Here is a 25678-nt window from a genome sequence, read left to right as displayed (position 1 = left end):
ACTGGTATAATATTCTATCTTAAATTGTAGGTCCTCTTTATAATGTTCTAGTAAGCACCCACAAGTGTTCACGTTTTAGTAGGAAAGGTATGAATAAAAAGATTTGGTTTTTATTAATTCACACAGATCTTTTCAAGAAATACTGCAATATATATTAAAGGACACTGCAAATTGCTTTAGAAATTTAAAATTTTTGTAAAAATATCTGTATGAAGTTTTAAGGTTGCCCAATGTCCTTCATTTGGAAATCCCATAATCTAATTTTAAACCTGATCTCTCCTTGAAAGTTTACCTGGCTGAGTTTCAGTCAGTGGGATAACACATACACGGGCAAACTTACAGTGTAAAAGACAGTATGGATGTCATGTATTGATGTATGTTACTTTGTATCAGTATATTTTTTCACTTTCCTGTACAAGAATAAATATACTGCTGCAAAGCACCATTATGCCATTATGACTGTGTTCAGAAACACAGGAAGTTACAATTAGGCTGTGCTATTATACCAATATTTAAAGTGATGTAGCTTTCTACCCAGGTAAGACTTTAGGCGTGTCAGTTAACAGCCACTGCATCTTGGCTAGTGTGGTTCCTCATTGTCTCTAATTTTCCTGTCTGCACACCAGCATCACTGATGATAGCAGCAGCCATGTGCTGAACTCTTCAAATGCCATAAACAAATTGATGTTGTGCATGAGGTAGGTAATCCTGCAGTTTCTCTTGCACATTTGTTTTCCTCTGCTCAGAGTCCCATTGACATTGCAGGTGAAAGCACCAGTGTGAATGAGAGGAACCAATAAGAGTGTGAGAACAATTTGTTGCTTTGCACGTCACACTCCCATTTTGAAAGCACAGTATTAAACAATGACCTTTCTCTTTCTGGAGCTATTATCTTTTAAAGGAAGTAATATTCTTTACTCTTTTAATGTGCTTTTTATAGAGCCTAATCTTCAGGAAGCTGCACTTGCAAAGGTGAAAATTATTTTGCTCTCCTTTAACAAATTATTAATATAAAAGGGTTAATGTGAGTCTTATATCCAAAAGTGTTAAAACCAAATTATACTATACTTTGAAAGCTAATTATACAAAAGCGTACAAAAAGAAAACATCAGAGTATTATCACAATCTCTCTCTCTATATAATATGTGCAAAATTCAATATACAAGCTTCTTGTTACTCATCCATGGGTTTTTTGGTTTGGGTTTGTTTTTTTTTTTTTCAAAATAATGTAAACCTTAACTTATTTAAACCAATATAAGTAGTTTGAGGTTACTCCTGGGAAACAAAGATTGTCAGTACAAGAACCTCCATAGCTTGGAGGGCAAGCTGAACACGGGACTCCTACTTTATATGGTGCTTCTCCAATCCAATTCCCCCTGAAAATAATAAAGGAAGAAGAATGCTTAGTAAGGTCAGAGAGGAAGAAAAATAATCATTAAACATAGTTGTTTTGAGAAAGTAAAGGTTTTGTCTTCAGTGATACCCTATAAACGCCCTGTTACTGAAAATATACATTAATATATTTCTGGAGGTTACTGACAAGTATTGATCTACCAATTCTCCTAAACCAGCAGGAGAATGACCATGTCACCCCAGGCCAGTGGTCAATACCATATCCTTTAGTCTCCATGGTAAAGTCCCAGTTCTCTTGGTTTTGCTACAGCCAAGTGATTATTGATTCTCTGAGCCTGGGACAGAGTATTTTTTACTGGAGGGCTATATTTATGAGACCTTAGCAACATAAACACTGGTGCAAGGTTTTCCTTGAGCAGTTTCTTGTCTGGCAGTTATCTTAAAACTTGGTTTTAAGGTAACTCTTGAAAGCTGGAAAAATAAATTGAGTGAACTCTTGTTCTTAGGTTGGACTACCCTAGGTCCACATTGTGAAGCTCTAAGGTAGAATCCATGGTTAGAGAAAAGGTAAGATGAAAAGTATTCTCAACAGTAATATATTAAGAACTGTATTTGGCCATTTGTAGTGGTCTCATTAATGGGAGAAGGAGGACTTCCATCTGGTGAATAGTGCAGTGTAATAAAGCCTGAGTGGAAAGGGGTACAAGTCTGGAAACCGACCATGTGAAAAGAGGTTATTCTGAAATATCTAAGAACATCTGAAAAACACATCTAGACTTTTAAGTGCTTATATGAAACCTGGGCTTTTAGAGATTCATGTAACATTCATGATGTAGGCAGAAAGAAAGTTAAAATTAGACTTTTATTTAAATGTTATTTCTCAGTGAGCAGGGAACTTTCCTCTAGTTTGCATGTGACATGGTATAGCAATGAGTAATGCAATTATTTATGAAACATTTTCTCATCCTCTACCTCTAAAGCCAATAACATTGGATCAAAAGCCCTGGTCTGGGTTGTGCCTTGGAATAAAGTAGGAATCTCTCAAATAATTTTCTCATTCCTACTTCTCTTCCAAATGGGTACAGCAGACTAAGTGCTCAGGAAATATATTTAGTTTGATAACAGATATAGAAATCCAGAAAGCTGATTTCTGCTTCATTTTCTATGCAACACATGGCTGATTTCTGTGAGTCTGTTAGAAAAGCAGGGGCAGGGACTTTTAAACTTTATAGTTATCCTTTTAAACTTTTTCCTGATTTCAGAAGCATAGATATTTTTTCAGCATTACAGCATAGCATCAGTAAAAATTATTTGAGTTCTAAATCCCAAATCTTTGCCAAATTCCAACCTCAATAACGTGGGTCAGAGCTGTAATACCCTCTTCTTGTTTAGAGGAATTCCCTACTCAGAAAGGCACAGTCTGTTGACTGGAAAAGAAAATTCTTCATGTGTGCCCAAGGACTTTAAGCCAAATCTACTTAATCTAATTAATTCTTGGAAATATGAACTTAAGCCAGACAAGACTGCTCAGTATCCTTTTTGTAACTGTGCAAAAGGAGATGGGAAACGCCCAATTCTACTACCTATAAACCAAAGTTCTACTCAAAATCTTATCCAGAGAAGCTTGTAACTCCAGACTTTTGTTTGCTGTTTGAGAAACAATGGGATTTTTACACTGAGAAAATATAACATGTCATTAGTTGATTGTTAACATACACACAAACAATGCAGCAGTTTTCAATAATGTGTAACGTATAAACCCATTCTTTTCCTATGTATGCATATGAGAGATGTACTCTGGAAGTTTGTAAATTTTATTATATTTTTTAAATTAGGATACATAGTAAGTAATATTTGGGTTTCTCTTATAAACTTTGATTTCACCTAGTCCATGTTGTAGAGCTAAAATTCAGATAGTTCTGCTGCCTGATCTTTGCTCCCTCATATTCATTTCTTATCACCCTTTTCTACTAGATATTAAAGACAAAATTACAGAGAAATCTTTTTGATTCCCACAGGCCATTTTCCCTGAATTCAGTTTTCTTACTAAATCCTATCTTTTTTTTTTAAGTTGCAGAATCTTTAAAAATCCTTTTACTCATGTAACAGCTAGAATAATGACATATTCTTGCATGCTCTTTACCACAAATGGACCTGTGCCACTGTGAGTTTATGGAAAACATGCTCAATTAATTATACTTAGATTTCTGTACAGAACTATGGCTCTGCCTAATATAGAGTCAGAGAAAACAGCCATTTACATTGCCCATGCTGCTTATGAAGCAATGGTCCAAACCAGAACTCAAACTGAACCTTTCTCAGAGCCACATTACTGATCTTGTATGTACCCAGATGTAAGTTTGGGATGATGTCTAGGAAATGCTGGGGGAAAATTATTTTCTTCACTTCAACCTATCACATGTCTGCACAGCTACTTGATACAGGGCTGCCTATGGCTTCCTTTGAAGGACCCTAACATGAAGGCAAGATGAGATTTGGAGACACTGAGCTTAGTTAGATGGACTTTGTAGGAAACCCATGCTATGGATACCCTTACACAGCATGGTCATAAGCAAAAGCATCTTGTGGGCAAGAACAAATGTTCACAGTATATCAAGGGTCTGAACTACAGTGGGATTGCTCACCTGAAGAAGACTAGGTCACCATGATTATATTTAACAGAATAAACAAATAAGGAATTGAAAGTGAAGTGGAGTCAGCATAAAGAAGGAAGATGATGATGATGATGATAATAATAATCCAGAAAAGAAAGGGTTTGGGCTTGTTCCATACCCATCAAGTTATTTCCTTTTCTTCCTTGTATACCAAAGTCATGCATTTTTTGTATGCTCAGATGTAAAGTTAGAATGAAGGAGCAGCCAGCAGAAAAAGCACAAGAGGTCAAGCTGCAGAAAAAGGAGTAAGCAATCCTATGAGAGGACCAAAACATGCATGAAGTACAATAGTAAACAATATGTAAAAGAAAGCAACTCACTTTGGTGCATAGTTGCATACCAAGTAAACAGCTCGTCGCCAAACAGATCCCCAGACGTTCATATTGTGGCATGTGTGGATTGCGCAGCCTATACGATTGGAAGTGGCCCAAACCATCTGAATAAATATTTATTATTGGTGAAGTCCAAATTGAAAGGAAATATATATATATACACACATACACATTTATTTGAGAGAGAGCTATAAATACATGACAGAAAAGTCCAGCTTTGGACGATAGATTTTGAATAGAAGAATGTAATTCATATAACCTGTGTGTAATGGGTGCACATGGGTCCGTAACATCGCATGGGGCACCTGGGATTGCAGTCCTGAGGGTAAGGGAAAGCATAATCCTTCACCTCATCGTACCATGGCTTTACCAGCTGGAGAATAGATCGATACCTGCATTTGTTTAAAATTCAGAAAGAAAGACATATAATTTTAGATTTAAGTCTTTTGGAACTTTCTGCTGCTAATTCCTCTGATGCAAGACACCTAAATATACATTTCTCCATGCATCACTAGAGGCACAGCATTAAGCAGTAATACTCTTAAGCCAAATGAACACAGATATCAATTATTGCTAGAATACTGGATGACAACTTGCATCAGTCTAAGATCTGGATCTCAAAAGGTGTTCAAAGACTGACAAAATAACTGTTTTGTAGGGTATCTGCCTACCTTCCAGTTCTTACAGATAGGTTCTGGCCCAAGAATCTTAGCAAGTAGGAAGGTCCATGGTCCCAAATGCATGTAGCAGCCCAAGCCTCTGCAGATTTGGCAAGAGTTTCATCCCAAACCTGACAAAATAAAATACCCTTAGCGTTAGAATGAAAAAAAACCCAGATAGTGATCACACTGCAAGAACACAAGAAGCAAGTATCTTAAGTCACAAATATACTATCATAACACATCAGGTGCATAACCAGGCACACAGCTCTTCAATTCAGAAAACTGTGGGGCAATATGTACAGGATGCAGCAGGATTTGCCCTAACACTGGACAGAATTCCCACTCACATCAGAGGAAGCCAAGTATTCAGATCTCTCCCTTTTTTTCTGGAAAAGCCCTTTACTGAGCAGGCATTCTCCTACCATTTCTCCTTCTGTGTTGATGAGATCTATGTGTAGAGAGGAGCGGAATGTTGGCTGAGACTCAGTTAGAAAGTCAAAGTGAAGGAGCGGTACATGAGGAAGAGCAGTTCAGCACAGGTATTACATACCCCGCAAAACCCCAACACATTTGAAATAGGATCTCAAGAGTATCTATAGCCAGAGAGAGGGTGTGTGGCAGCTTTTCATATTTGAGGACACAAGGTCAAGAAAAGGGATTCCACAAACGCAGACTATGTATAGTTTCCAGGTGCAGTATGAGTTTCACCACTTTATTCTGCACAGGAGCTGACATTACTCCCTGCCTGGAATAAAAAAACTCTGTAAGAAGAGACAGTTTGACTTCTTAAATTCTCCAATGATGGGAACATGACAAGTGAACTTAAATACTATCTCCTTTATATGCTTTGCCTGCTCAAATTCTTAATGTGTAACTCTGCTGCCTTCTACATAGCAAATGGGCTTCCGTCAACAATAACAGAGATCAGAAGTAGAATCTGCTGTACTATTGGACATCCAGATAAAGAATATCTGTTATATCACAAGTGTGCATAAATCCTACTACAACTTACTGTTTAAGTGATATCCAAATAGGCTGTAGATCCTGGAGCTAGATGTAAAGTTTTAATACCCTGATTGAGTGTTTTGATGCAGGATAGTTTTAGTGAACTTCCAGTAAAAATGCAGGAACAGAATGTGCTTACCCAGCCTGCTGCAGCTTTTTAAACACAAACCCAAACTCATAAATCTTGAGTGGCTATGAAATAAAGAGTATGCTCTCTCAAGTATGAAATAAGAGGCAAAATCAAAAATTAACTTATCAAAGGATAAGGTGGCCCATACCACAGATATTTTCTGTGCTGTGAACTAATCATGATTTCTAACACTGAATCCATAGCTTTAATTTTGCAACCTGCAGAGTGAGCTGACTGCGCCCAGAGCACAGACCAGGACAGTAATTCATGTACTGACTCTGTCTGGTAGTTTGTGAAATTTCTCTAAGTGAAAATGACAAGATTCAGTAAATTTTATGACACTGCTGATATTGAGCAGGTGGGGTGCCTCCTAGATTGAAACTGAAACATCACAACAGAGAGCAATATGAACACTTAATGCAAACAAACTTTCATTCAAGTTGAACCACCTTAGGAAAAGTAGGATGGATGGTGCTTAAAGCAGGGCATATTTACTTTACACCTATTTATAAAGAGTCCCAGAATAAAGTCAAAACAAACTGCCAGTAAAAGGACAAAACAGAGAAGTGTCAGGAAGCAGCATGCTAAGAAGGACTGGTCTTAAGCCAGGGAACACTCTGACCTGAGCTCTGAAAAATGATGGGGAGTTTCTCAGAGGAGTTACAGATAAGTGTAACTTGTGAAAAGAAGGGTAAGCTGGAGTACTAGGGTACAAGGGAGGGGATCCAGGACTGATATGGCACCATCCAAACCCCAGGAAATGATCCAGGTCCTGAGAAGAAGAAAACAGTGTACAGACATTTCTTCTGTTTCAGATCTCTGATGTTAAATCAACTAGCTGCATGTGGATAGTGTAAAAAAAACCCTTTATAACCTCCATGGTACACCCAAAAAAGAAGGTTAAAGGAAGGGACAACAGTAGGTGCAAGCATAAAAGTGTGACTGAGAGGCCAGGGCCACAGTCACTGTTCAGAGCCTGCCCAGGCCCAGGGGAACAGAGGAGAACAAGGATCCAGCACAAGTCCAAACACAGCTGCCTGGTGTGCATCCATAAGGGGCAGCTCCACCAGGACTGTGACACCCCATAAACACCCTTCTTTGCTGGGATTAATCATGCTTCTGCCGTGAGTGCTCCCTGCCAGAAGGCTGAACATGAGGTTTACGTTCTTCCTCCCAAGTAACCTGGCTGCAGTCCCACAATCTTAATGTGTACTGTACTTGCACAAATAGCACCCAAGCTCCTCATGTCCATCCAGCATATTTTTGCATATTAAATTGCCTTGCAAAATTGCATGTTATGTGTTTCAAAGAAATGTGAAGACCAGATTAGGTTTTTACTATTAATGCCCTCTCTAAACTAGGCATGGCCCCTGCCCTGGACAGTGAAAGCATTGCTAGTCCACTTCCATTTCCCCTTAGTTTCATTTTCTGGTTCTCAGGAATCTTCTGCAGCATTTCACTTTTAAAGTTTCAGGGGATTGTTTCAAACTCAGTTAAAAAGTTGTGCATTTGGCAGGTAAGCATTACTGTGATACATAGTGAGCTCGCTTTCCATTATCTATTCACTTTGACCACTCTCTGGACATATGAAATTTTTGGCAAACAAAAAAGGAAAAAAAGTGAGAACAAGAAGAACTTAACTACTGAATAAGAAAAAGGTGAGGGGACCATATGCAGCATCTTTTAATTTCCCCCATTCCTTTATTAGCAGCTGGTGAAAAGCCTTTGTGAAGAGTCCCTTCCTGCCATGTAAATCATTTGTATTTCATGGAATAAGATTGACTGCTTCACCGTCCTTATTTTATTTTCCTAGAAGAAAAGGTGGTCTCAGTCCCTCTAAGACTAGCTCTCAATCATCAAGACAGAAGAATTAATACAGGCTGATGCACAGAAATTATCTCATGATGACTTAAAATCTTTAAAATCTTAAAACTGTAAGAGTTCCCCCTTTTCAAAGAATTCTGATCCTGAGTCTGTACTTGTATTGATTTATATTTCAGTTAAGTTCCCTGTTTTGGGCATGTAAGAGAAAAGGGCAAAGACATTTGGATTTTTTAACCATGAGGCTTCATTGCTATGTACAGATAAATAACATAGAAAAAAAAAATATCCTAAAAAGATAAACTGAAGTAACCTGAAAGCCAAAAGGACGGTTTCTGTATGATAAGATGTCCTGGGTTCAGCAGTAGCAGTCATTTTTTCTACTTCTCAGTAGCTGGTGCAGTGCTCTGTTTTTGACTTTCAGCCTGGGATCAGCACTGATAACACAGGTGTTTTTACTTGCTGTTCAGTAATGTTTAGTCTGACCAAGGCCTTTCTGAGCCTCATGCTCTGCCAGGGAGTAGGGGAAGCTGGGAGGAAGTAGAGACAGGACAGCTGACCCAAACTAGCCAAAGAGGTATTCCATACCACAGCAAGTCGTACCCAGTATATAAACTGGTGGCAGTTACCTGGAAGGGCTAGATTGCTGCTCGGTCGGGCTGGATATCGGTTGGTGGGTGGTGAGCGATTTTATTCTCTTTCTTTGTTATTTCCCTTATCGCTATTATTATTGGTGGCAGCAGTAGTAGTTTGTGTTATACCTTAGTTACTAAACTGTTCTTATCTCAACCCATGGGAGTTACATTATTTCGATTTTCCTCCCCACCCCTCAGGGAACGGGGGGGTGGGAGGAAGGGGGGAGAGAGAGACTGCGTGGCTGACTGAGTTTAAACCACGACATAAGAAAGTAAAAAACCCAACTTAATTAGCAAAGACTGTAAAAAACAATGTTATTAACAAAATTATAAACTTTGAAATGATGGCCAATCCAGTGTTTCTATTTAACATGTTAGAGAAAGCTGCCTGGCATGAACATAAAACTGCAAAAGGAAAAAAAGCAGAAAAATTTGCATACTCAGTAGGTCAAGATTTAAGGAAACGCCCAGTGCCAAGCTATGCTCATTATCTCTGTGGTGACTGCAAATCTTGATTTGCTAAGTCATTAGTAATTGGGAAGCGGTCACCTTCCTTCCACCCAGTATAAACACTCCCTCCCAAACTCTCCAGATCACTGATTTGGTCCAGCATGGAAACTCTCCCCACTCCTCAACTGGGTCTAACTGAGCTGTGATAAAGCATCTCACCATACTTCCACTGGCAACTTGAAGTGAACATCCTTTGGCCAATTTATTTTTATTTCCTCAGCCAAAGATTATTTTCCTAGAAAGCTGCCCGACTGCGCTCTCTGCACTCCTCCCAGCAAAACTGCACTGCAAAACTACACTTGAAAATCAACTAGTGGACTGAATATAGAGAACAGGCCAGTGCTTCTACATGGGGAGTTTCAGCATGAGAGAACACTTTATGAGGCAGCTGTGCGTTGCTCTCTGCACTCATACAGCACATGCTGGTTGAGAATTAGGACTAAAATCTTAGTGTAAATAAAAGTCAGCAGGAACTTTGTGAGTGAGGTCAGAATTTCACCCAAGTTTGTTTTTTTTTTTCTTTTTGCTTATTTCACTCTGTAAACAAATAGTAAAATAAATTATTTTATTTCCATAGTGTATAATAAGCAATGGAGTGTAAAATTAAATATCTTTAATGTTGAATGAAATTTCTTGAAGCCCAGAACACAGACTTCTTTCCCCAGGGGAAGCCTTTTAATGTGGGTCACAGTTTCTTTGTATTCTCTGTTTCTATCGCTGTTTTATAGCTGTCTCTAAGTTGTTCTTAGGTAATTTATATTGTAGAAGGGATGGAGCTGCCCTTTTGTTGCAACAGCTTTGTTGGAACAGGAGGCCCTGGTTGCAACTATCCTCTTAGGTATTAAAATGATGAAGCTGTATAAACATATGATGAATAAAAAAAAAGCAGAAGAAACTACAATATTACAAAGATCTGTCCGTAACACTTGTTGAAAAATAACTGGCTTTTCTTTTCCCACATTAATAGCTATGCTTTAATTTGAGGAATGCTGTACATAACCATTTTTACAGTTAGAATTGTACTCCTAATATCAGTCATTAAATGGAGTAGCTTTGTCTTGACATGTCTTAGGGGACAAACAGGAACAGGAGTTATAGCTCAAAATAACAAGCTACTTCAGACAGCAACCTCACTACTTTAAGTAGAAAACATTGAACAAGTATACCAGAGGAAACTGAATGCAATCCTCTTAATCCAAATCACTTGTTCTTACTACAAACTTTCTAAGACCATTGTATTATTGTAAACATACTGCTACTCTGGCTACTTTCACCCTGTGGTAATTATATTTGTAAAGTTAAAAGTTTCATACTCCTAGATTTAAGTGTACTACTGCAATGCGCACAGCCTGAACATGCAAACTTTGCTGTGAACATCTATGAATGGTGGGTATAAGAAGTTGCGGTTAAATTACATTGAATAAAACAAAGCAGGGATTTGAAGCAGCATTCTCAGGGCCTAGATCCCATCATTGGTCCTAATGAAACAACAGGTCTGGGAATTTTGGTATCAAGGAACTGTGTCACTTGAGATCTGTACCTTTCCTAAAGTAGGGGTCATATATTCACTACAGGCCTTCTGTATGACTAACTGAAATTATTTAATGTGTGACCCTCCCTAAAGACTTTCTGTTTCCATGGAGCACCTCCCAGTTACCTGAATAAGGTCTGATTTAGGAACTCTGGATGTCAGTGAAACTTGCAACACATGACTGTTTTTTCCTTTAACTAACCCATCTTAGTAAGGTGGTGCAAACACAGGCACCACAAGGTTTCTGCCTGGAAACAATATTAAAACCCTGCGTTTCAAGCTGATTTTGTAAGATTTCACTCTGTAGTCCACAGGACCTTAGGAAGCAGTGTGTGTCTCTCAGCTTGTCCATCCAAAGGATGCCAACACCTGGAGAAAATGCTGCATCAGGTCATTTTCCAAGATTTTTCCATAGCAGGGAGAGCTATGAACATTATAGATAATAGAAGTGCATTTAATGAATATTAATTTCATCATGTGCTGAAATAGGAGGAAAAGGTCAATATAGAAATGGCTATGCATGTCTATTACTTCAGCTTTTTGATCACATGCATTAAGTTTTCTCATTGCCTTAGAGAAAACTTTTATCTAGCAAGAAGAGAGGAGAGAGAAGGTTCCCTTAGCCTGCCAAGGCTTCCTCTCATATTCTGTCTTGCAAATGAGTACTCGGACACTATAGATGATCCAAAGTATCACTAGCTAAGTCAAGAAAGGAAAGAACAAATATCTTGGAACTTCACATAGACCCTTGATGGATGTTATTCTTAAAACCAGAAAATTCCTACCCATGCAAGTGTAAAAATGTCATATTCCTAAGTTAATTTTATGAATACTAGAATATGTTAGTTACTTGTTTCCCATTTCTGTAAGAGAATGTCTCTTCACTATTTAAAAACAAGCAGAATTTCAATGTTTCATAGTTTAAAAAAGGGGGGGAAAAATCTGTGTGCTTTATAAATATTAAAATGGGCATTCATTTCTATTTCATATCTTCAACACACTGTCAAAGAAAAATAGACTGACAACTCATAATTTTAACTTTCCATGTTGCTGATACCTACCCTCAGATTTATGATCTGATTGGTAAATTTTGCAAAACATGCTGTGATTTTTTTTTTTTTTTTGTCCCCACAGAAAGCAATTACTGGCTTCTTCCAAAGTCATCAATAACACCTGTCAACACTTTATTGCATTTACTTTCTGTGAGAGTGATGTTATATTGTCTTTTTCTCATGACTCACTGTTTCAAAAGTAAAAATAAAGTACATGCATATAGAATATTTATTTCAGTGCTCAGGTAGACAAAAAGGACTGATTCAAGCAGTACAATACCTCCCAACAGGTATTTAAATCAGTAATATCATTAGAACTGAAAGGTAAACAAAATTAACATTTTAGTTGCCTCCTCCACAGATGCCACACCTAAGAAGGAATGACTGATACTGTCCTCTGGAATTACACCCCTTTGAAAGGTGTTCTTAAAGTTCAGAATTTGTAAGAAGATAAAGTTAAGATCCATTATTCCTGACAAATATGGGGACTGAGAAAAAAATATCAACCTAACCTTTGATAGTCTAGTTCTTCATTACGCAAGGTGTGGAAAAAGGAGAAGTATTATTCAGTGGGGATGACCATTTAGTCAAGGATTACTTTCTATGAGAAAGCTGAAACATTTTTAATTTTTATTTCCTGATTTCCTGTTTTTCAGAGACAAAAACATGTATTCTCAGAATAATCGGATACCTTCCCTGAAGCTCAGAATGCAAATTTACAGTGATAAAAGAAATGATCTGTCTCGGTATTGTTATATCTTGTTTATGCTTGCCTTGCTGTATGAGAGACATCATTACCAATGCAAATGGCAATGAACTCCCCCTTCTCTGCAAGTACTCTGAAATAGTTACTAATGGCAGCAGATAGTGAGAATTTGTGTTCTCAATACAAAAGGAGCAGAATACACAGTGATACACTAATGCTGTATGGGTATCTGTGTGCAACGTGGATGTTTTTAGAAGCATTTAAATTTACAGCCCTCATTGTCGCAAAGAAACTATGAAAAAAATGTGAGAAATAGGAGTGCTCCTTCCTTGAGAATTGCCAGCAGACAGATTGCTAGACAGAAGATATGGGCTAACTGGGGAATCCATAAAAACATGTTTTTAACCTGGCAGCCTAGGCAGTCTGCTAATGATAATTTTAAAGCATTCAAGCAATAGAGAACTGTGCTTCCATTCTTCTTGTGCCATCACAATCCTTAATCTTTCCTGGCCCAGTTTTATAGCCAGTAGCAAGGAAGCTCCCTTCCCTTGCACAACAGTACAAGAGAAACTCAGCAAAGCACTGCTCTGAATATTAAATACCAGCAGCAGCCCTCAGCAATTTGCTGTTTGGTTTTGTTTGGTTGTTTGTTATAATGACATATCAGATAGGGTAATAATCTGCATATTTCTCAGTGGCTAACAAAACATACACATCCTGGTCACTCACTACACTTCTAGGAGTTTCCTGAGTGCCAGCAGTGTGAGAGCTGCTGCCCATAATGCCACAATAGCCACGGCGTGACTATCCCTGTCAGCTGGTTGACACCCCTTTTACAGCTGAAGTGACAAGCACCAGGTACAGGTTTGAGCACAAATCCAGAGCAAACAGGTGAAATAGACTGTTCTGACCACTCTCCCACACTCCTCCTTCTTTACATGACTGCAATGATGTGATGAGACTGCAAATGCTGGGATACACTATTTGAATACAGTTGCAGGACAGCACTGTTATATTTTGCAGTAATAGAAAGTGAAAATTTTCTTGCCTGTTTGGGCGTCTTAATTTTCATTAATATATGTCAACTGTGGACTCATATTAGCATCTTCAGCTTATTATTTGACACAAACAAATTCACAATGGCTCACATGCACATCAGAAAGGTCGCCATTAGGACATTCTTTTAGCAGCAGTCAGACAAAAAGGTAACCTTTCTACCTCAGACTTGTGATTTTATTCTCCAGTACTTCTGCTTGTTTGCCCAGCTGAAGATCAGAAGCTCTTGCTTCTGGAATGACAGCAACTGAGAAAGAAGAAAACCTCAATGCAAGCGATTTCTTCCTGTGTGAAAAACACTGGGAAGCTGATGGATGAAATCCGATGTGTCCAGCCCATCTGTGCAGCTGCACTCCACAGCTGCTAGTTCAAGTCCCAGAGTGGATTAGCAGATGTAGGCTGCTATCCTCCAACATGCAGATCCTGTCCTAATGGGTCACTCAGCCTGCAGCCTTGCACCAGCCGTACCACTTGCACATGCAGTGGCCATCTCTCAGGAATCCCACAGCAACATGCAAAGCACACCAGAGTCCCTTGCCCAGCTTCTCCCTTTCTCTTTTGCATAGTCAAGCCTGTAGCATTTTCAGGTTCAGAGACTTCCTGTAGGACCCCCCACCATGTCCACTACCCCACAAAGTTTAATTAAACAACCTACCAGCCCTTCTGCCTGCATGCTTTTTCAGCAGAGTGACTGAGCCTCGTTCTCTTTGCCTTCACTTTTTTCAATACATACTGTGTGATGAAAACATATGAGCTCATTGGAATTTATAGACAGATTTGGCAAACTTAAATATTTATTTGGGCTCTGAGATCATTTGGGTTCTAGCCTGTCTCTCTCTCTCTCTCTCTCTCTCTCTAAGAATATGAATACTTTTTGCTTTCACCTACCACCTGTTAGAAGTTTTACTGTGCATACTGTAATTGGTGCCTACCATATGTGCAAGTCCTTTCCCAAATGCATTAGGTAATAATTTGAAAGTTTACACAGAAAATTGCCAAAGTCTTCTCTCTAGAGAAAAAAAATCTTGAAGGGAATCACAGTTCTGTACTTCATTCTTTTGCACATAAATAGAGGGTTAATACATCAAGCTGCTTGTCCAATACTCCATTGCAACTCAAAGTAAAATTGTGCAATGTCTTATAGCCAATTTAATCTCATATAACCAAACCTCCAAACATCTGTTTCACACTTCTGAAGGGCTCAGTACTAGAAGGTCTCTCTTATAGTAATCAGGGCATCACCAGACATATGTTCAAGAAACCTCATTGCCAGAAATTCTTTTCTTATGAAAATTCAAGTCAGTATTTTATACAAAAGTTTATATTCCTGAATGTCTGTTTGGTACAAATTCAAAGTGCTATCATTTGAGTCCTGACCACTGTTAATAGTCAATTTGTTTCTTCTAAAGGTTGTCTGCATTTCTTTTAATGTTTGGCCCCAGGCTTTCAAACAATAAGAAACAAAGAAAATTGGTAGGCTATCAGATTTAATAACAATAAGCTTCACTGATATGCTATTATTTGTTTAGCTTTTGGGAAAGATAAATATCAGAGCTACATATCTTAAAATATTCAGTGCTTTCCTAACCTACTGCAAGGCATATTTTAGTTGGCAAGAGCTTATCTCAGAAGTGGTAACATGGACCAAACTTTGTCTAGTTCCATGTCACCCTAACAATTGGTCCTAAGTCTGATGAGGAAGGTGTCTGACCTCCATTGTTTTAAATACAATCAGAGCAAATTGCCTTTTCTCAAACCCACAAAATGTGAACAAAAAATTTATTTCTTTTGTGTTTTGCTTCTATTCTAGATGACAAAAAATATCTACTTTTTTTTGCCTTTTTTTTTTTAAAGAACCACTAAAGTTTTCATTAAAACAAAAAAATGTTCTTAATTTCTGTAAAAGTTTTCAAAGAAAATACTTTTATTTTCTAAGTAGCTCTGACTGAAAGATATGGCAGCATGACAAAAGAAAACACATAGCAGCTTCTTTCTTCAGGACAAAGAATAAAAACAGTAGTTCTTTATTCTCAGAAGAAGAAAGCTCAATTTAAGATTCTTTTTCTTGATACAGATTAACAGATACTGTAACAGATGCAAGCTGCAAACCCAGGTCATTCTTAGTTGAGTTAAAACAGACTCAAACCCCATCCCAGGACACCTGGAGATGCGTTCACACATGGTAGTGCCTAAGCTAAAGACAGTATTCTGTCCACAAAAAGCAAACAAGTGGTTGCCCTACAGTTTCCATCTTTTGCTGTCTTTATGATACACATTTCCACAGACCTGGGTAGACTATTCTTCTTTTCAGATGTTCTTTTCAGGTATGGAAAAAGAATGAAAATGTTGAGAGGTTTAAGGTTACTATCATCTCCATTCATGTCTGAAACAAAGTGATGTGTACTTTGGATCAAGATTGTTGTGAAAAATGCCTTGTCTCTGTTTTTAGCCAAGAAGTTCAAGAGGTGCTACATTTAATAATAAAGGAATGTCTAATGCTGATGGCTCTGGGCAGGCTACTTCTCTAGCTGAGACTTTACTAGGTTGTTTTTTGTTTGCTTAGACTCCTAGAAGGCTTTCTTTTAATACTAAATTTAAATAATGTAAATATTGTAAAACACCATCTAGATAGATGTTCTAAAATTTTTATACATAAAACTTTGGAAATCAGCTCTAATACCAAAGCAAGTTTAACACAGTCATTCTTTATCACAATATTTATCAACAACAGCATTTTGGGGGAAGTTCTTCAGATTTTTCAAGGAATACTTTCCAGGAAAAGTCCTTTCTGTGTAATGTAACTCTTGAACAAGTCTTCTGTCATTCACTCTGAACATAAATGATGGCTTTAATAGGGTTTCCTAGCCTTTTGTAGATGAAGCTCTACGAGAAAAATGGGCATCATCCTGCATCTTACTGAGAGCCTACAGGTAGTATAGTGATACATTACTGACAGTGGTGCAGTAGGAAATAGATAAGGGGATAAACTCACCTGTGAGGAAAAAGAGAGCCAGGTAACTGTTGTGCCAAAATTAGTAGAAAGTAAGCTCAACTACTCTTACTTTCTTTCAGCTTAGTGCCAGTTGCCGTGTTTTGCCCCCACTGCAGAAAAAGGCTGAGTATGCTGTAAAACGTTTGCTTCCTTTCAATACTGTCATGCAGACAGCCACCCCTAACTGTAAGCATGTGAAGGACATCAGCTCTTTCTTTTTTCTTCGAAGTGTCCAAGGATTGATATTGCAGAATTCATTAGCCCATGATCTTTAGGCACTCCTGGTGTTGGTTATGGCACCAGGTAGAAGGGACATACTCAGTTGGCTAAACAGAAACATAATTGTAGGAGGGTCAAACTGGAACCAGTGAACACATTTCCCCATTACACTCCTTATTTTTTCTCACCTCACTTTAAATTCCCAGCATGGCTAAAAGCTATGGCAAACTGGGATATGTGGACTACGCTGGGGAAGCTCTCAGCACTTCGATGTCTCTCCTCCCAGAAGACTGGGTTGGGCTATACTTAGATTTACTTTGTGCTCTGGCATGATGAAAATCAGATTAAAATCTTTGTAACCTGACTTACCATCTGATTACTTTATTCCAGCTTTCATCATATATATAGGATTTAAGGGAACAAGGCTGTCAGTAACTTCTATAGTAAATTTTCCATTGCACTGTGGGCCTAATCTGCTTTGACATTTAAGGGTGCTACTCACCAATTTAACAAAGGAGCTGTAAATGGAATGCAACTGTATTTTGCTCCAATACACAGAAGCATTGTAAGACACGCACATGGAAACTAAGGAAAGATTATATGCATGCATGTATCTTAATACCAATAAAACTATCAGTAAATAGGTAAAGGGTAATGGTTGAAATGAACAGGAGAAAAATTATATTAGACAGTTAAAAAGTGAATATAAAGATTAATTATCTGAGGTTTAGAGGGAAATATTTAGGTTAGACATTTGGAAATCATTTCTGTTCCTAAGGTAAAACATTTGCCAAGAGATGTGGCTGAGACAGCATCACTATATGTGTTCAGTAGTAGACAAGATGAAAACCACATGTGTTTAATGTAGAAGTCCTGCAACAAGGCAGGGATAAACTATACGAATTAGGAGTTCCTATCCAACTCATTAGACATAAATCTTGAAGGAACTAGCCCTACAATCCTCACTCACAGACATGAATGATTTCAGTGGGACCATGTAGATGAGCCAGGGCAAACAAGAACAAAATGTCCTCTAAGACTTAGAATGGTCTGTAATAAACCAAATTGACAACAGCAAAAAAAACATAGGTAAACAAGATGAGAAGTTTATTTAGCAGAAATGCTTCTGAATTTGAGAGAAAACCAAATTAATTCACTGTTTCCTTGTCTATATAAAAGATTTAGGACTTTGGAAAGCTTGAAGTAGGTTTTTCTTTTTTGGGGTTAGGTATTTTCTTTTTATTTTCATTTTGTTTTACCCATTACCTATTGCATATTCACAGAACACCTTTTTAAAGATCACTTTGACAGAAAGAAAACATTATCAAGGCTTTCAAATTTAAGAACAAAATAATAAAGCAATTATTTACATGTATGACCATTCAGTGGGGTACTTTCTTGCTTCTCTAACCTGACTTTGTAAGTTTGCTTCCTCTCCATGAAGAGGTGCAGACAAGTCTCCAAATTCATTACCCGAGCAAAAAAGGGTCACTCCTGGGCCACACATAGTGCACAGATTTCTCCTGTGTCTCATATGGACTCTTTCACACAGCTACAGGAGTTTCTTTTGGAACAAAATTACTTTCATCTTAGAACAATAGTTCATTTCCTTTGTCCATTTTATAATGGTCTTTCATGTGGATTTACTAGAAATTAATAGGATCAGATTCTCCATTCCCTTTTGGCTCCTCTGCCACCAACTCATGAGAAAATATATTGCCATGGAATAACTCCTGTGTGTCCAAAAAAACTCATTTCAGGCTAGTCTGAGAATCTTTTACTATTTTGAGTCCTACAAAGTGACATATTCAATGAGGGGCAGATTTTGCCAAATACAGAAGTGCATTTATGCAATTACTGAACAAAAAAACGTGTATCAGAACATCTTCCGTACATTAGCAGGATCAAGTTTATCTAGAACATTTTTCTGCTCTTAAAACCTTCAGACAGCATTCCACAAACATTCAGCTTCATGTTTTTGAGCATGCAATCTATTATACGTCAGACATACTGCTACCAGTCTACTAATGACCATGTTGATCAGTACTGGGCTCAGGATTCCCCCTTGCACAGCCAAAAGTGAACTACTCACAGGTTGTTTTTCAGTATTGCTCCTCAACAAGTTATTCAGATCACTTCAGAGTACTTTTAACTAGAACAGGTTTTCCCCACTTTCCCTGTGGGAATGTCATGGTGGACAGTGTTCAATGCTCATTAAAGCCCAGCTATATCAGTTATTGCTCCTGCTTGATACATGAGAAGCTGTTAATAGCATGCCTGTATGTAAGCACTTCTCGACCAGGTTTTGCATGCACACAGTAATGTAGGTTACAATAAAGACCATGTGGACTTTTAAAAAAACGGCCTCAGGTGGGGTGATTGTAGGGAAGGTATAATTAACATTTGATTCTCATAAGAACAGACATTTCATTAATGAATGTTTTGGGAGCCTAAAGATAGTACCAATGCATACTAAATGATATGTTTTATGAGACTCAAATTTCAGCTAGCAACAGCTCAAATCTTTACTAGCCTACCAAGCAGCCGAGATATTCCAGAAAGGCAACAAAGGCTTCTGTAGTACAGAGTAAGCATTCAGAAAAAGGGATTTGCTTGTAGACAGACTTCCACTGGATTTGCAGGTTTACATACCTTTCACGCTAGAGAGATGCAGGCAATTCTACACCTCACTTTTTCCGAGTCATGAATTTAATGGAATCCTTCTACTTTCTCCAGAAAAAAAACAAAACAAAACAAACAAACAAACAAAAACAAATAAACAAAAGAAAACAAACAAAAAACACAAAAAAAACCAAACCAACTAAAGCCAAGTGGATGATTTTGACTCTTTGCCAGATCAAAAGTATGGTGTCATCTTTCTTTGTGCAGGTATGGCATCAGCTTTTAGAACACTGAAGAATGACAGTCACAGGCTGAGTAAGAATGACAGTCACAGGCTGAGTAAGAATGAAGGATGTCATAAGTCCCAAATTAAATGAAGAGGTCATTATTTCTAAAGGTCTGAAAGTCCTTGTTTCGTTTCTCTTTTTCTTTCAGTCTTTGCACTAACACTAGATTTGTACTTGCAGAAAAACTTCCAATTGATGGCATCAGCAATACCAGAACCAAAAGGAGGACCACTTTAAAGTCTGATGAAAAGGGTGCTGATGTCCCAAAAGAAAGATTTCCTAAAGTCCAACTGGTGTAAAGCACATTGGTTTCTTTCACTAAGGACTGATAATAAAACTGTGTGTCCCATCACTGTTTTTTACTCTTGGCTGTTGGCTTTCATTAGGGACTGCATACAACAGGCCGGAGCAGCAGTCAGGTACACCTTTCTCCAAGAGAATTAAAACACTCCCCCATCTCTATTAACTGCAGTGTTCTTCTGAACCTCCCCTGCCTAACAAATGTGCCTTCAAAGCCATTCTTTGAGACCTCTTGTCCAAAGTCCTAGAGCACAAAAACCTCCCAGACAGTAAGCACAGACAAAGTAATGCACAAGGAAGTCTAATTTTCTATAGATCATAAGATCATAAAATGGTTTGGATTGGAAGTGATCTTAATGATTATATCATTCCAACTCCATTCCATGGGCAGGGACATGCAATGAACGTGTGAGAAGGGGACTGTATCAAGGGAAGGAACAGAATGTGTCAAGGAGAAAAAGCCCCAGAAAAGGTTGGCTGTGAAGAATGTAATCATAAGAACCAACCCATATAGCTAAACCCTGAGTTCTTACCAGTGGAGAAGAAAAAGCAAATGGACCATACAAAACTGAGAATGCGATACCGCAATTCATGAGAAGAACAGAAGTCCTAACAGAATTAGGAAAAAAGAACAAAATACAATTTAATATGACTGTGGACAGAGAAAAAATGAGAACACATCTTTTTCTTGTGCTTCCAAACTGTTTAGTCTTTCTCTACTTCAACACACTTAAAAAAGACAAAAGATTTCCACAACCTACTGCATCTGTAAGTAATTCCAGTAATTCTCTAACATGTGACATCCTTTTTAGTCATTGTTAGGGGAAATGGTAAAGGCCATTTTCATCACTACCACTGCACTTTTCCATAGTATTCAGGACAGGAACATAAGCTCTGGAAGGTTCTTTCAAGCACAGCACTTGTCTGCTGGTAATGAAGGTGTGTTTGCTGTGTTATGAAAGTGAGTACCAAGTGACACAATATCTTCTATATATAACAGAAGCAACCTTATGTCCCTATCAGATACAATAGATGTTGTGCCATACATTGAAACTATACAGAGACCTAACAGTGGACCAATCAAATTCAAACATTTACTGATACAGGGGTTCCCAGTCTTTGTATGGCTTACATGTCATCTTCAAGACCTTCCTACCAAAACCTTTCTGAAGCCACAGATGCAAAAAATTAAATACATGTTGTCATGGCTACAAAGAAGGTGGCAGAGCAAGCTATGTGCAATGTTGCTCACTGAGTTTTTTGCTCTCTTACATGGGACACACACAGACTGATTAAATTCTGGCAGCACATTGGTGGCAAAGGGATTGGCTGCCACTTCAGAATCCAAGTTCAAGTTGTGCTCTGGATTATTACCTACACAGCTTGAGGTGCTGCTCTGAATTCTGCAGCATGAAGTTATGAAGTACTTTCAGACTAGGAAGCCAAATGTGAAAGAAAGCCTAAGTCCTTGCCCTTGAGACTACTGGTTGGGCTGATGCTGATGGGAACTCAACCCACAGCTGGTTGGTAATGGTAAAAGCAATAGGAGGAAAGGCAAAGAAAAAGATAGTATGTAAGCTGCAAGGAACATGGCTTCAGTCTTGATTTTGTACCAAACCTTGCACAGCACAACTGCAGAGCAGAGCTGCAGCAGAATACCAAACTAATACAGATAAAATCGAGGCAGTTTATGCATGAGTGCATTAAAATAGATTAATCAAGGAAAAGTGCTTTCTCTTTTAAGTTTTTTTTTGTTTTGTTTTGTTTGTGTTTTTTTTTTTACTAAACAGGCTAAGAACACTGCAGTTACAAAACTCTTGGGAATATGACAGGGTGTTGGCTTCAGTTAAGCAAACTGCAGGAGCACATTGCTAAAGCACACAAGCCAAGGAAGGGCATGGTAGGCTGCCATTCCCTCAGACATTACAACAAAGTTTATTTATGCAGAGTCAAAGGAAACATCAGTGGAGAGCACAGCAATGAAAATGATGACTGAGCTTGCCTTCTGACCTTTCTGTTTTTTCTGTCTGACCTTTCCACTCAACCAAACTTCAAACTCAGCCTATAGTATGGCAACAGGTCTTCAATCTGATATGTTTTGAGTGCACTCAGCATTTTGAGGTGCTGCTGGGATGTGCTAAGCCAATTTTATAATCAAATCCAGATTTAAGTAACACCTGTGATAGAAAGGTCTCCAAGTTGTTAGTCATTAGCTGCTAAAAAGGAGGAGTTGTTATCATTCTTATCCCCTTTTTATGTCAAGCTGATGGTGTTCCATTTCTCAAACCTGCTAACTGTTGTCATATGAGAAACTCTTGTGACTCCAAGCAGATACATGGTGCTGACACAATTTGTCTGTGCTTTTAGAACAGAGTGAATACCCTACTTAGAAGGTAAAAACGTTTACGCTTGGCCAGCCTATGTTTAACATTACAGGTCTACACTATGCATGCATTCAAAGTTGGAACACAAATAGCAAACATGCTACTTTAGCTAGTACTGCCAAGTATGAAATCACAGTGAATGAATGAATGACTCCTATCATACCTGCAGGAACAGATAATTCATATAATGAGTATTTGCCAACAAGCGTAAAAAGCGCTGGCCACAAACATAACATTTTGCGTACACTGAAATCCTACATATTAGAGAAACATTTAAAAGCAACATTGTATTTGATGGAAAAATAGAAGCATTAGATGCACACAGACCATATGCAGTAAGTAAAATACATGATCATGAAACAAGCAGTGCATAAGATGAATTACTTTACAAACACAGTTTTACCATATTGCCTCCAAAAGTATTATGTGTGAAAGAAATTAGAAATGGTCACTGGCTACCTTTTGTATAAATCAGGGCAACGACTTTAAGTGAAGTCCACAAAAGTGATGGGGTTACTAATGATTAGTACTTTAAACACATGTGAGTGTGTGTGAGCACATCTTGTGATCACACACGCTATTCCTCAGGCCAACAAACAGGTAATTCACAGCTTCATTTGCCTGGATCTCAGAAGCTTCACTGGGACTACTCATAGAAATGAAAATTCAACAAAGCAAGTAAAAGGTTCAGAGTTCAGTATTTGGCTTTTGCTTGCTTATGTTAATGCAACTTTAAAAATGTAAGGAAAGAACATTTTAGTAAGCAATGCTAAAAATCATTTATCTACTTAACCCTCACAATTTGAGAAAATCAAATCACTGACTTACAGTTTGTTTTACTCTGAAATAAACAAAGCTCACTTACCATATATTCCATGTTGGAAGCAGGTGGGAAGACTTTGCCTCTGACTTGATTATGATAATCAAGAATGGCAATCATATCATTCTGTGAAATGTAGCGCTTCCGCCTGGCTTTGGGAATTTTTGCAGAGTCCAGATGAGCTGCCAAAGCTGTCTCAATGTCAGTAAAATTAACGTCTGAGAGGAGCAGGTCAGTGGAGTTGGGTAACACTAATGCACTTGTTTCACAGAGAATGGAAAATAAGAAAGCACAACTGATTGCAGTGATTACTGTCATTTTGGGGCCAAAGAAGAAGGATAGGCCACAGAGGTACTCTGCTTTAAGTCAGGGCAGTAGAAAACAAATCTGTAGAAGAGAAGATGTCAAAGATGTGATTCTGTACATCTGGGTAGCAGAACAAAGTGAACTGGCAGTCTGTGATCAGAAAAATGACTCTGTCTGTCAGCTCAATCATAACAACAATCCAGTCAGAACATGTGCTACTGAGCAATTTCCAATAACCATCTTAAGGGCTAATATGTCTGTACTACAATGACACCAAATGAAGTATCATTACACAATGAATTACATAATCAAATCTAGTAGTATTCCTGAAATAGGGACAGTGCTATCACACCGGATCAGTCCATAAAACACACTACAAATCTTAAATGGGGAAACTTCAAGGAACCTCACAGCATGCTTTCCAGTGAAAATGAAAAACATATCCTAGGCTATGCCTATCCCATATGCATGGATTATATTGACACAATGTGGCACAGATAAGCTAGTAGGCAAAAGACAACATATAAAGCATGAAAGCAGGACATCTTAGAAATAGCATTCAGATCTTAACTTCTGCAAAATGTGATAAGCATTGATAAAACTGCATGCAAAGCAAACTTACTGAGTTGAATGGCTTACCTCTGTATAATACCAAGAAAAAAAAAGAATACAGTCTATTGTTCTCCCAGTATATATAGCACTCTCCTATATGAACCTTTGTGAAGGAGTGTCTCCTATTATAAACCTCCAAAGAACAAAACTATGCTACTTTTGAAACTTCTGGCCACAGGAGCTGCTAACAGCTTTTATATGTTACACTCCGTATGAGCCAGAACAGGCAGTTTCTCTAGAGGTCTCTGCTTAGCCAAAACGAGAGGGGAGGAGTTCTGCACAGCACACAGGCAGGGATTGGGTGGCATCCCTGATGTGTAGGTGGTTTGGATATTCAGTCACACCCCCAGTTCCTATAGTATAAAGAGGCAACATGTAAGAGTCTCCTTTTTCAGTATTTCCTACCTTTTTTTTTCCTCCGTGTTCTCTTGTTGGCGTTTTTTTTTCCTCATTTCACAAGCATCATGCTGGCTTGACAAACATTTTACGTCGCTCTTTAAGCACTGACGGAGCAGCATGAAGAACAGAGGATTTGCAAACCTCTGTTGCTTCACTCACAGGAAACGGAACTTATACAAGGCCGTCCCCCCAGTTCTGACCCGTGCTGGCTCGTGGGGCAGCCTGCCCGGGGCGGAGGGGTGGCCCCGAGCCATGGCTGGCAGCAGGAGGGCAGGCGAGAGGCACTACTTGCGAGCAGTCTCTGCTCCATTCATCGCCGAGCAAATGCACTAGGTGCTGCGCCTTACGCCTTATGCCTTACCCATTACCCCTCACCCCTCACTATCCTGCCACCCCCTTCACTCCCCCTTCATCCTCTTCCCTTGCCTGCGCTCCCTCAGACACACAAAACTCAAGGCAGGTTGTGGCTAAGCAGTACCAGTTACCTGAATGCTCGTGAGAAACTACGGGAGCAGCAGGACCAATAGCTCATGCCAGTGCTTGGGAGACATCTGTTTCATATTAGCGTATAGCTGGAATTATTTACGCACAGAATGGTCGAGCCACTCACACAGCAGAGCTAAGGGCATAACACTGAGGCCATGATGAAAGCGAGCAGAGAGAAACAGCAGCAGCCAGCAGTTGTGTACTGAGGACAGGGAATGAGCAACCCAGTACCAAGCTGACCCACCACTAGAGCTAGGCAACCTGAGGCAGCCCATAAAAGGAGACCCTTAAAAATGTAATTACAACATTTTGCCACATCATAAGCTAGAAGAGAGAAGCACAAGGGGTTTGATATTACACCAAATCTTACCGAGTGCTCAGAAGTTTCAGTAGCTCTATTACAGAAGCAATATGGAAATTAAGTATTAAGGAAGCAAAGTCCAGTAGTTAGAGCAGGGGCTGGAAGCCAACACTCACGCTCTCCTTTTGGCTCTGCTACTCACTCGCTGTGTGGCCTAGCCCAAGCCATTTAATCTGTGTGCAATCTCTACAATGGTATAATAGTCTTCTACAGACATATTGTAAGGCCCAAATAACTAGTGTTTGATAATGTGCTTTGTGATGAAAGGTGTTAAGTATAAAATATCGTCACTAGTTATATTACTATATGCATATCCAGCCTGTCCAAAACAGCTGCTTACAATGCAGCTGCTGGTATTCCTTTACATGATTATACAAGAAACTTTAACACATCATTTGTCTTTGTAGATGATTCATTTCATT

General features: G+C 38.6%; 1 protein-coding gene across 2 annotated transcripts; it reads right to left on the bottom strand.

The window, feature by feature from the left end:
• Positions 1 to 1116: 1116 nt before the first annotated feature.
• PI15 (peptidase inhibitor 15) lies at positions 1117 to 24217 on the bottom strand. 2 transcript variants are annotated; one of them, XM_061342797.1, is made up of 6 exons: positions 24038 to 24217; positions 23138 to 23479; positions 5032 to 5150; positions 4620 to 4752; positions 4349 to 4464; positions 1117 to 1376 (listed from the first exon to the last, which is right to left on the bottom strand). In XM_061342797.1, the coding sequence occupies exons 2-6, from the start codon at positions 23408 to 23410 to the stop codon at positions 1241 to 1243; spliced, it is 777 nt and encodes a 258-aa protein (XP_061198781.1). In that variant the 5' UTR covers positions 23411 to 23479; positions 24038 to 24217; the 3' UTR covers positions 1117 to 1240. The 2 variants fall into 2 exon arrangements, with proteins under 2 accessions (XP_061198781.1, XP_061198780.1); XM_061342796.1 differs by lacking the exon at positions 1117 to 1376 and adding an exon at positions 3297 to 4259.
• Positions 24218 to 25678: the final 1461 nt, after the last annotated feature.

This window comes from Neopsephotus bourkii, unplaced genomic scaffold (genome assembly GCF_033783945.1).
Source record: "Neopsephotus bourkii isolate Nb327-2 ecotype Australia unplaced genomic scaffold, CSIRO-AGI_Nbou_v1 NB_1820, whole genome shotgun sequence".
NCBI classification, from domain to species: domain Eukaryota; kingdom Metazoa; phylum Chordata; class Aves; order Psittaciformes; family Psittacidae; genus Neopsephotus; species Neopsephotus bourkii.
The sequence above is the reverse complement of the archived record's forward strand: the minus strand, read 5'-3'. Positions and strand labels throughout refer to the sequence as shown.

What these genes read in the sequence shown, in the direction of transcription:
- PI15 (XM_061342796.1), bottom strand. Translation starts at nt 23,410, where the DNA reads ATGACAGTAATCACTGCAATCAGTTGTGCTTTCTTATTTTCCATTCTC. An exon ending in CTTCCAACATGGAATATATG is followed by an intron (nt 5,151 to 23,137) that starts GTAAGTGAGCTT and finishes TTATTTTGTCAG; the next exon opens with GTTTGGGATGAAACTCTTGC. An exon ending in CTATCTGTAAGAACTGGAAG is followed by an intron (nt 4,753 to 5,031) that starts GTAGGCAGATAC and finishes AAACAAATGCAG; the next exon opens with GTATCGATCTATTCTCCAGC.